Below are 12,593 nucleotides of genomic sequence, written 5' to 3'. Positions count from 1 at the left end.
TTGGAATGACTCCTTACCCTCTCCCTTAAAACCCACATCCTTTCGTCTTTCCCTCTCCTTCCCTCTTTTCTGATGAGGCAACAGTTTGTTGCGAAAGCTTGAATTTTGTGTGTATGTTTGTGTTTGTTTGTGTGTCTGTCGACCTGCCAGCACTTTCATTTGGTAAGTCACATCATCTTTGTTTTTAGATATATTACAATGTAAAATGTTGCACATGTCCCATCTCAGTCGCTCTCATTTGGCGTTCTCCTCATCACAGTTTTCTTATTTGTCTGCTTTCCTCTGTGGTTGTTGAGTCATCATTCCAGTTGATGATTATCGGCTCAATTACGGTGTCTCAGATGAGTCTTGAGCATCGGGGGCTCAAGGATGCAACAATTTGAAAAAATTAACAAAACATAGTGCTGCACTGCCTGCTGGGCGCCCACCCAGCCGGTTATGCAACCTGCCTGGCTTGGCGCTAGGCCGGCGCACCAGCAGTAGTGCGCTGTTAGTACGACCACAGCGCACATACGCTATTTTGCTCGTCTGCTGGTGCCTGCAGAGTCTAAGTCCATTATCAGCGCCTTACGTAATCAAGGCCACGCTGTGTCTATATAAGCGGGCAGTGCATGCCAGCGGAACCATTCTGCTGTGAGCTCTATCTGCAACAGCATTGAAGCACTATGCCTCGTCAACATGTGTATCGTCATCGTCACCACTGCATGCCAGTTTATAAACACATAATTAGCCTTGAAAATAAACTTGGAGGAAATGGGACTGCACAATCTGTTATTCTTAATGGACCAATTTTTTTCCGTGGTTGTTGAGTTAATTTTTCACTCGATGTCGCAACTGGAGCAGCAGCCTGGAGAATGTTTCCAGAATGAGATTTTCACTCTGCAGCGGAGTGTGCACTGATACGAAACCTCCTGGCAGATTAAAACTGTGTGCCAAACCGAGACTCGAACTCCGGACCTTTGCCTTTCGCAGGCAAGTGCTCTACCAACTGAGCTACTCAAGCACGACTCACGCCCCGACCTCACAACTTTACTTCCACCAATACCTCGTCTCCTACTTTCCAAACTTCACAGAAGCTCTCCTGCGAAACTTGCAGAACTAGCATGCCTGGAAGAAAGGGGGCTGTGGCTAAGCCATGTCTCCGCAATATCCTTTCTTCCAGGAGTGCTAGTTCTGCAAGTTTCGCAGGAGAGCTTCTGTGAAGTTTGGAAAGTAGGAGACGAGGTACTGGTGGAAGTAAAGTTGTGAGGTCGGGGTGTGAGTCGTGCTTGGGTAGCTCAGTTGGTAGAGCACTTACCCGGGAAAGGCAAAGGTCCCGAGTTCGAGTCTCGGTCTGGCACACAGCTATAATCTGCCAGGAAGTTTAATACAATGATATATTTTTGCAGGTATCTTTAGTGGCGTACGTGAGTACTGTCTGCAAAATGGATTGTGAATAGAGTTATTAGCAAAGAAGTAATAAATTAAAGGCCATGCCTGATGCTGCAGTTTTACTACACAGACAGTGAAAATGTAATAAGTGATAAATTTTTATCCTTTCAACAATATTATGAAAAAGAGGGTTGCTACTCGCCATCTAGCGGAGATGCTGAGTCGCAGATAGGCACAACAAAAAGACTGTTACAAATAAAGCTTTCGGCCATAAAGGTCTTCGTCAAAACACACACACACACACACACACACACACACACACACACACACACACACACGGGCAACTGAAACCATACTCACTGACTATTATCCTTACATCATTGTGTGGGGGGTGCGATTGATAAAAAAGTGTCATCGAGTAAGTGAGAGAAAAGTATCATCGATTTGTTTTTAACCCCATGTGTCCTTTTTCTATCCTTGTATTTTTTTCTATCTTTGTATTTTTTTTCTGTCCTTGTATTTTTGTTTCTGAATATATCCTTGTGAGGTGTGATGCATAGCTGCTGGTTTTCATTATTATTTATAATTTATTTTGATCAGCTTGATTAAAAGCTTTTCAAAACCTATAAAAGCGATGTAGGCTTCAAGATAAAATTCTCTTTGTTTATCTATAGTCATTTTATTGTAAATGTATTGTGACTACATGAATGTCCTTTCCTAATCCTCTGTGGTCTTCTTTGAGAAGTACCTCAGTTAGTACTCTATTTTATTGTTCATGATTTTTTAGTAGATCTTGTATGCCACATTCAACAGAGTAATGCCTAGTTTCCACTTTTGCTTCTATGGTGCTTTTCGAATAGGGGATAACTTCTGCTGTTTTTTTGATGTTGGAATTGCCCTTTTGCTAGGACACATTTATAAGATATAGGAATCTGAGATGAACAGAGTTTCCTGCACATCTGATTAACATTTATTCCATCTATTCCTGCAACTTCCCTAATTTTAAAGTTTTTTCATACATTTTTAGTGCACCCGTTGTTTTATTGTCAGTATTACAAAATTTGTTTTCCTCATTGACATGCACGTCTTCCCAACATCATCCTGTTTGCCCCATAACTTGTGGTAGTGTCTAACCCATTGAACCTCTTCAGTTATATTCAGTTTTTCTGTATCTTTTTCTGATTGTTTTATATGTCTCATTACCGTGTATGTTAGACTTTGTTTTTCATGTACATCCTGTTTGATACAGGAAATGAATTGGTCCCAAGATTTTTGATGGTCCTGTCATACAAGTTGTCAAGCATAATTCATTTTACTTTTGTTGACAGTGATTTTCAGCTTCACATGTGTTCTTTAGGAGCTCTTCATATAACTTCTGTGTTTCTTATACAGATGCTTGTAATTCTTCAGTCCATATTCTTTGTTTGATTTGATTTTGTACTTTCTATCTTTCTCCCACTGCTTCTTTAGCTGCATTTTCTGTATTTGTTCTGTGCCACTCTTCATCAGTATCACTGCTAAGTGTCACTTTTTCTAGGTGTCAATCAATTTTGATATAGTGTCCAACAAGAGTGGAAATTCCTGGATGGAATACTGTGAAGTAAGGGAAAGGCAACCAATCACCTATAGCTGACTAATATGGTGCATAGTAATTCTCAAAAAAATACAGTATTCTCACTACCTTTCAAACTCTTGTTGTTTCTCTAGCAAAAGTACACACATATTCACAAACGCAACCACACAGACACCTGAATGCTCACACCCACAGTCATGGCAAGCTGACTGTTGATTATCAGTTATTGAAGGCAGTTGCCTGGGTAAATGGTGGTGAGGAGGGGGTGGGGAAGGATGCATGAGATGAAGAGGGCATAGCAGGATGATGTGACTGGTATGAGGCAGGTCTTTCAACAGATGAGTCAGGGGTGCAATGGAGCACCAATTTAGGAGGGGTGGGAAGTATCTTTGGTAGGATGTCCCTCATTCTAGGGCATGATGGTAGGTGGACTGCAAACAAATCTTCGGTGCCATTTCCCTTCACACCCCTCCAATCCTCCTACCACCCTCAAGAACCAGCCAAAAAGAGGTGTCCCATTCATCAGCCAGTACCACCCAGACTGGAACAGCTGAACCACTTTTGTCAGGACTTTAATTACCTATCATCATGCCCTGAAATGAGGGACATCCTACTGGAGATTCTTCCCATCCCTCTTAAAGTAGTGCTCCATCATGTACACAACCTCCACAACATGCTAGTCCATCCCTGTGCCACTGCCAGTGCAAAACCTATGTAATCCACCCACCCAGCATTTCCTATTCCAATCCTGTCAAAGGTTTATCCTACCCCATCTGGAGCTGAGGCACCTCTGAGAGCAGCCATGTCATTTCCAGCTGGGCTGCAATAATTGCACAGATTTTTATATCAGTATGGCTACCAACCAGCTGTCCACCAGGATGAATGGCCACCACTAAACTGTGGTCAAGAGCAAAGTAGACCACCCTGTGGCACAATGGCAGCTGACCATAACATACTTGATTTCAATGGCTGCTTCACTACCTGAGCCATCTGGTTCCTTTCTTCCACTACCAGCTTTTCGGAACTGCGCAGATCGGAGTTCATTTACAACTTATTTTCCACTCGCATAATTATCCCGGCCTGAATCTACAGTAACTACTGTCCCCGCACCCTCTGCCCAACAGTTTCCACCCTGTTCATCCTGTCATCACCTCCCCATTCTCATCTCCCACACTATCTATTTGCCACCCGCTACCAACAATTTCGCTTGTCTTTCTCGGTCCTCTCCTTTTCCCCCATCTCCCTGAGCCACAATCTCCTGATGCTGCGTCTGTTGCCTGTTTAGTCCCTGCACTCTCCACCAGACAATGTTTGTCTCTCACCCGATATCTGATTTATTGATGTGCTCTTCTAAATTGTCTACACTCTTTGGTCAGCTAATGTGAAGGGCTTTCTGCTACATGTGCTCGATACATTTTTACGTCCGTTTTTCTTAAATGTGTTATTATTTTCATGGGCCTTTCAGATTTGAGGATGCCTATACTGGTTTGAACAACATGGTACGTGATCACTAACGCAGGAAAAGTTTAGATGATTGAGAAGTGCTAAGTGGCACAGGATATGATTTCATATTGATGATCTTTGAAATTTACATTTTCCTCGAGGTACAGGACATTTCAACTTGTGCTGGTGAAACTTCCACTGGATACTCAGCTTCAGTGTTTGGATTGCCTGTAATATACATTATCTGTGCAAGACAATTGTTAAACATATCTAGAAAAAATCTCTGTGGTGCTGCTGGCTCTAATAAATTGAAGTCATCTGAAAGAGAAGAAGACTGAAGAACATGAAAATTTGAACAGAGATACATTTTGAAACAAGAATTTAGATCTCCATTTCCAGAGAAAACAAAAAAGAAAACTGGACCGAAGTGGTTAGATGTTCAGGAGCAACATCACCCCAATTGAACGAAAAATTATTGGAAAAACTAATTCGTAAATCAGAAGTAGTAATTTACGTGGTTCATAGGAGACCCAGTTGACATATTCTAAGAATCAGATTGGTATAATTTCTTATGGTGGCACCTGTAATATGGATTAGTTTTTTGGCTGTCTTTTCTTTTAGCGTCAGGGAAGGTTCATTCAGTTGTTGTTGCATAATCTGTTGTTGTTCCTTGACGATGGAATGCGTAAACAATGTTTTTGTTTCATTCTGTTTTAAACTGTTCAGAAAGATAAAAGACGTGCTAAACATGATAAAACACAGTCTCATTCTTCCTGAAAATTGTAAGATTTATCTTGGGAGTATGGAAGGTGGTATATTGACCAGTCCAAACCTATACTGTCAGAATGTTGTGCAGAACACTTATGCAGGATTAAATATCAAAATTTGTATGCATCAGTTTCTTAAAATTCTCTCATGCACGTCAAGCATAGAATTTTGTTTGATAAGACAATAACCTTGTCCGATGAAGTGACGAACTAAGAGTTTGTCATCAAAGCTATTAAGATCATCTTGTGTAACCAAATACCACCATAGTGTCAACCATGGCAATCAGTTCGTGGTGGTGGTGGTGGTGGTGGTGGCGCTGGCAGTGGTGGCTGCTGCTGCTGCTGATGATGATGATGGAAGAAGCTATCAAAAGTTTGACGGACCAGCACAGAATCAGTTAACAAATCATCTTCTAACAACGTCTGTGGAAGAAGTTGTTGATAGCTTGAGATATTGTATGGCAAGAAAGCAGAAGGAATTCTATCCAAGACTGTACACGTGGAAAAACTACATTCTATTAGTAGTATTTTCTGTTTACAAACTACTAATAACTTGTATAAACTAAAAAGAACATCAGTGAAAGCAAGATGTACAAGTAAGGTAACATTATTCTGAATCCAAAAGTAACTTGAACACCACAGTGTTCCTATTGGAGATGATATACCCTTGTATTCCTCTAATGCTTGAACTGATTTTCCCAACCAGTTGTAGAGGGATCTACAGTTTAATATGAATTTTGAACTGAGATATAACTTAGGATTTTCCATATTAAGAAATGGTAGACAGAGATGAAAGAAGTAAAATGTGACAGAGGGAAAAAATCCTAGGAGCAACTGGGGATTGTAAACTGAGCTGCTACGTTTTGTGGTCTGGCAGTTATACTTTAAGAATTAACTTAAAGGTCTGTTTTGACAGGACTGACCACACATGCATTCCATACTAGGAAAGGACCATACATAAAAAAGTCACTTATTTCATGTGTGTTGTAATCCAGATATGAGAGAGAGAAGGAGAGAGAGAGAGAAAGAGAGAGAGAGAGAGAGAGAGAGAGAGAGAGAGAGAGAGAGAGAGAGAGAGAAACTTGTGGCAAAATTAGTCATATGACCTCCAGTCTTTAACTACAGTGTATTTATTGTACATGGTATGTGTTTCAGGCTGCTGCAAGCTGCTATGGACATGCTGCAAATAGATGGCAGCAGCACCATGCAGCTGAGCAGCCCCCTATTCCAGGTGCAGCAGTGCTTCCTTGTCCACTTTCCACAGGATTAGCTGTTGAACTGGGTTTAGCACTGAAAAATGACTTGCGACGTGTGGCAGAAGCTGCTACACAGTTCAAATTAGCTGCACAACAAACTACAAGTCCACTTGACAGACTAAGCTGCCTAGGGCATCTTGCATCCTGCCGAATTGAATTAGGTATGTAAGCAACCTAATTTTATTAGACCAATAAACTGCCACCAGTTGCTGTCATTACTAAGTTACAGTAGTTAGTTTTCTTTCTGGAATGATCCTATAATTTTTTATCAAATAAATTGAAAGTGAATTTAAGGGAACTGAAGTTTGAATACTTCATGTCTCCACACAATCTGCATGAAAAATAATCAAATGCTTAATATCAAATGAAACAAAGCCTGATGAGTAAATTTTGTAATTTGCTGTTCAAGTATTATACATTCTAGCTCAGTCACTTATGTGATGCTGTAGGTACTTAATAAACTGTACATTTCACCTAAAGATGCGACTCTGTATTGGTTTGTAGAACAACAAGATAAATTACTACTGTCACATAGTATACTATTAGCAACCCTCAGGTTATTTTACGTAATGCGCTTTTGACAACCACAAACACTCTGATCCTCTGGCCATGGCAGGTACTGATGTATTGTCTGCTGGAGAGTGTGCTTTCTCTAGTGTTTGTCATTCACAATGTTACAACTGGAGAAGTATGGCTTGACCTGTGAGCCGAGGTTGCTACACTACTCACCCACAAAGAAAATAGTAGACAAAATTAACTAACTTCAGCTAAGAAATGTCAGTTGTATTGAAACGAAACTGCAGTTTCCATCTGTAATGCGTTTCTATCGTGGTTGAATGCTGGTGAGCCAGCTGGTGTTGTGAGATGGCTGCTGCATCTGGGTGGGAAGCAGCTAAACGGTTTCCAGGCGGGTGGCTCTGCTCCGTGTGATGTTGTGGTGCTCATTGTTGCAGTTTGGTAGGTGTTCTGTGTCCAGTGGTTGCTACTGCATTTTAGTATTATTATATTAGTATTGTTATAGCAGTCTTTAAGAAACAGTGTAGACACTCCACAATGCTGTTTGCATCTGTGCGATGTGGTGATGTATTAAGTCATATAAATAAAATGGAGAATATACTTTATACTCAAAATTTTGCAGAAAGTTCTCTTGTCACTTGAATAAAACGAGTCAAAAAATGTACTTCACCTGAGAATGTTCTCAGTGTTCAGAAAAGGTTGGGGGAAAATGCTCAAAACAAAGAACATACTCCGAATTCTTATGAATAAAACTAATGGAGCATCTCACAAGCAGAGAACATCTTCGTTGTTGTTGTTGGTTTTTTGCTCTGTAGCATATTTCAAGCTGAGTAAGTTCTGTTGAGGTTAAGTTTTACTTAATTTTTAGTAGGAGTATTAGAATATTTGTTGTTTGGACTGAAGAAAAGATACACCTAGCCCAAAGAAATACTGGAGAGAGAAACTGTAGAAGTTTATATGGGTTTAACAATAAAAATGTTATTTTCCTGGTGAACTCCCTTCCTGAAAATCATGAAAGAAGAGTGGGCGACCTTTCAAATGAAGTGAAAACTAAAACATGTTTTTTACTATTTAGCAGACCCAAGTTTTCAGACTGATGTATGAGAAGACTTAGGTATTCACCAAACAACAGTGTCTGACATTGCCAGATGTTCGTCGTCATGTTTTATCACAGCATAAATCTTATATTTTGTTGGTTTAGCATTAAGTAGGTGGATCAGAATAATTAATAACTGGTGTATTACAAATCTAGTGATCTATTTCTCGTAACGAATTGCACAGACAGGTGCTTACATAACTGATGCATGAGCAGATCGTTATGCATCATATTTAACCAAAATTATCTTGTGTTAGAAAACTTGACCAGAGTTCCGGTTTTTAGTAGATGAAAATGTCCTGCAATCTTAAGATTTCATTTGCATAATGTGTTCACCTAACTTCAGTAACAAAAAAGTTTCCCGCATGTTGAAAATTCGGTAACGTTGCAAGAAAATGCATTTTTGTAAACTTTTTGTCGTAATAATTTGTTGCCACACATAAAAGTAAAATCTTCCAGAACACAATGACGCCAGTTCCATATTTGTACACTGAATAGTTTGCCTGTTTGAGCAAGCTAAATGAAATGTAATATTATGCATGTGTTCTGTGCTGGACACGGTAAACGACACACAATAACAACCTTCTCAAGGAGGAGGTCAGGAAGTGAGAAGGAACTCCCTCATCAGAGAATATGCTTTGAACTTTTTGTTCATACAAAATTGAGAACTTGCTCAGAGAAAGTTCTTTTGCTCTGAGGATCTTCTCTGAAGAATGTTCTCCTTTTTTTTTTTTTTTTTATTAATGTGGCAGTTCTGTATACTGAGCTGCATAAAGTGCTGCATTACTAGTGCCCTCCTAGTGTGGATTCTCTGATGTCTGAGTGTGTGTAGAGAATTGAAAAGCTGTTGTAAAAGGGCATGCACATACAGCTGCTGTCAGTCTGCTGACTTGTTGCAGTATGCCAGATATTTTGTACTGCTGCCAGTTTGGCAAAATCCACTGTGTGGAAATGCTTTCCATTCTAGAGAAAATGTTGGCAGTGAATATTTTTTAAACCATTCACATGCTGAATGTTTTGTTTTAAATTGTGAAACAAAATTTAGTTGATTGATTGGCACTGGGGATAGTTGTTTCGAGGCTGCAAATACTTGAAAGTCAGTGGCTAATGGTCATGATCTGTATATATAGTGACGGTGTGTTTTTCCAACTTGATAAGTATCTAACTGCTTAATAGGCTACTAAAAGTTCCATGTGAAATGGTGACCAAGAGCACTGTTTCTGTGGTTCTCTTGGAGAAGAAACCCGGGGCTTCCTGGGCTTATTTACATTCTCTTGTAACATGGCATTGACAGCGCAGGATGATGTGTCTGAGAAAGTCTGTAGTGGGGCATTGACGATTGGATGTGCACGGAGGTAGCTTGCATGAGACTTGCCTGGCAGGCTTCAAATGCTGCCTGTAGTTTTCCAGTCCAAGTGAATGCATGAAACCATGGACTTGGGGCTGACAAAGGCACGTGAAGTGGCACCTGGCTTCCTGCAACTTAACCTTAGATACCGTCACACTTTGCGCATCATTTTTGGAGACTGATAAGATGTAATAAATTTGATGTGCCCAGCTGGTGGATATCTACCGGTCACAGAAACTCAAAATCCCAGGGACATCACTTCGTTAGTACCAATGAAACATTTAACCAGATATTTGATTTTATAGTCATCAGAGCTTCAGAAAACTGTGTAGATAAATTCCATGTTGTTAGGAGAGTGCCAATGTTGGCAACACATCGACTATGTATCCAGAGCAGAAATCTAGTTTTTAAAGAACATCAATAAAGCACAGAAAGGTCTGTGGTGTGTTCCATAGGCCACAGAACATGTCCAAGACTTCAAATGGTTCAGAGAGCATAGTTATTGTAGTTATTGCAGGTTTATAAGTGACCTCTGTCGTCACAGAATTTTGGTTGTCGGCTTTTACAATGTCCAACTTCGAGAAAATGGTGCGCCTCATCAGTTGGTTCCTGAAATCCCTGATGTGGTGCACAGGATGCCAGTTAGCAATTGTCTGAACACTGAGTCCTCTGTAGTTATCATTATGATGTCAGCCACCCGCTTTTTTTGGTGTGAGAATAAAGGTATAAGCCCAGTTGCTATCTGATGGTTGTGCCTTGTCTGCCTGGATCATTTCTTCAAAGTCTGCTTTTGTAATCTACCGGTTGTCTGGGGCCAACATTCTGGGTCATGAGAAAATAGCAGTAGTAGTAGTTCTGATGTGGTGTACTGTTGAATGGCAGGGCGATTATGGTGCTCTGGCAGGTTGCTTGACTGATCAGGACTTGTTTAGCAGGTGTGCCAGCGGTGGTGGCTCAACAAGGAAGTCTATTGACGGATCACCGCACTGTTTGTGCTGTCGTGCAACTTTCAGTGATGTGACACAGTCCAAAATGGGAGCATTCTTCTCAGCCAGGATGAGGTCAAAGAAGCACAGGAAATCTAGCAGGCAACATTTGAGACTATAAATTGCCCACTGAACGATCTTCATAAACTGATATTCAAATTTAAAATCACATGTCTGTATAAAGCTATGAATGGACCATTTGCAGGTGCTTGGAAAACACACCCAGTTTGATTTGGTCTTCACCATAAACTGTATCTTAGAGGTCCTGTCTGTTACCACTAAACATTGTGGTAATAGTTTGGTCCTGCTGGCAGATTTGCAGGCTAAGTATGGGTGGCTACCATTCGAGTTTTCCACCCAGGAATGCAGTGATTTGCACCTATGGGCTGTATCACTGAAACAGTTTCCTTCTGGTGAGGGCAAGGAGTGCATGCTATATCATACATGTGATGGCATGCATTATCATCAATTTGTACACCCTGATGGCTGTGGCCTGCCATGTCAACTCCTCAAGATGAGAGGTAATGTTGGTCATCTTGTCTCTGGTGGGCATTTTAGCAAACACCTGTGGAGCAGTCACACTGGAAATGTTTCCCACTGTCTCTGGCAGCTTGCTCAAGTTTGCCTCTTGCATTACTGAGAGTAGGGCATGATGCATCTCTGGCAAGTGAGACATCTGCACTTATCGTAGGAGTGTCTTCAGGACATTTGGTCCAGCCAAGATTTGGTGGTATTGTTGGAACTGTGATCAGTTTCCTCCAGATGCAACAATTTTCTAAGGATTGCATGTTAGAGAGGGAGAGCTGCTGAATGAGCTCGCTTTTTAGTTACTAATACTTTCCAGAAGGAGGCAGGTTTGTGATAACATTGTTAACCTTGCTAGTGAAGTGGCTCTCCAGTAGTGCCAGCACCTGTGCATATTTGGTGGAGTCTTGCATCATCCTGTTAGTGATGATACGGCTATTGATGTGTGTGAACCAAAGTTACAGACAATACATTCAGAGGGCTCGTGCTTTAAATCCCATACATTTCACTTGCACTCCTAGAATAGCCCCAAGAGGTGGCTCCTGGGTAAGGCTCATCGGACTTGCAGCTGCAGGCACGTGCAGGCAGATGTCACTAGGAGCACATGTAGAACTGGTGTTAGCTGCTGGCTGTTGGGCGGGAGCCAGCAGGCAATGCCAAAGTGCGCAGATATACCCTTTGCTGGCTGCATGACTATAGAAACTCTTGTAGTAGTGCTGTAGGTGGGCCCTCTGCTTCCAACCATATTGCTCCTAGTGTCACTATTGCAGCGCTACTGTCTATTTCACATTCTGATGCTGCCAATCACACAGTGGCAGCAGCTGCTGCCATATCATTCTGTTTGTCCTTGTTGCTGTTGTAACTACTGTAGCTATTTCATAATAGTTTTGTTGGGATCACCACTTTGTAGGTATTTAATAAATGGCACACTGCGCCTAAAGATGACGTTTTATTGGTCCGCAGAACAACAAGATAAATAACTACTATCACCTGGTGTACTATAAGTGTCCCACTGGTTATTTTACGTATTGCTTGACCAATGACCATACACACTCCCATCTTCACACCATGGCAGGTAGCAGTGCACTAGCAGCTGAAGAACATGATCATTCTGGCATTGGTTGTTTGCAACATAGTCACCATAAGTGTAGAGTGACCTGTGAGCTGAGTTCAGTACAAAGCTTTTCCAGGTTGTCCGTTGTCTTGTTGTATCATTATTTTCTTTTCATGGTCTGAAGTTTCATCTCTTCCAAAAGCTTTTAAGTTATAAAGAGAGAGAATGCAATACTGTCTCTAAATCTAAATGCTGAGGGCCATGTCATTTTCATAATTAGTGGATGAAAGTATTGCTCTGAGAGAACCAGCATTCGTCACTACCCATAGCTATTCACAAAAATGTTAGAAGTGATCTGATTTCATACTTTCCACTATCAGCTGCTAATCTGTGTTCTACTTATTGAATGCTATTCATATCGCTGCTAAGTACAATTCTGTGGTGTTGACACATGTAATCAGATCTGCTTCCCACTTCCACACTTGTCAGGTAAGAGTAATGTAACCGTCAAACAATTCCATGTATGTCATATGAAGTCATTTTTCCTGCATCTGGCTATATTTGTATTTGAAGCTAACACTTTGTTTCATGTGTAATTAGCTAATTTTGCCCCATTGAGCATTATCAACCATCATCACCTCCTGACACACACACACAC

At 40.9% G+C, this 12,593-nt stretch overlaps 1 protein-coding gene across 1 annotated transcript in view; it reads left to right on the top strand.

The window, feature by feature from the left end:
• LOC124776453 (40-kDa huntingtin-associated protein) overlaps positions 1-12,593 on the top strand; it is a 72,069-nt gene that overhangs the window by 39,690 nt on the left and 19,786 nt on the right. Inside the window, exon 4 of the mRNA XM_047251462.1 lies at positions 6,310-6,571. Coding sequence (XP_047107418.1) covers positions 6,310-6,571 — 262 coding nt within the window. The remainder of the gene's footprint in view (positions 1-6,309; positions 6,572-12,593) is intronic.

Source organism: Schistocerca piceifrons, chromosome 2 (genome assembly GCF_021461385.2).
Source record: "Schistocerca piceifrons isolate TAMUIC-IGC-003096 chromosome 2, iqSchPice1.1, whole genome shotgun sequence".
Lineage (NCBI taxonomy): Eukaryota > Metazoa > Arthropoda > Insecta > Orthoptera > Acrididae > Schistocerca > Schistocerca piceifrons.
This window is presented reverse-complemented; position numbering and strand designations above follow the sequence as displayed.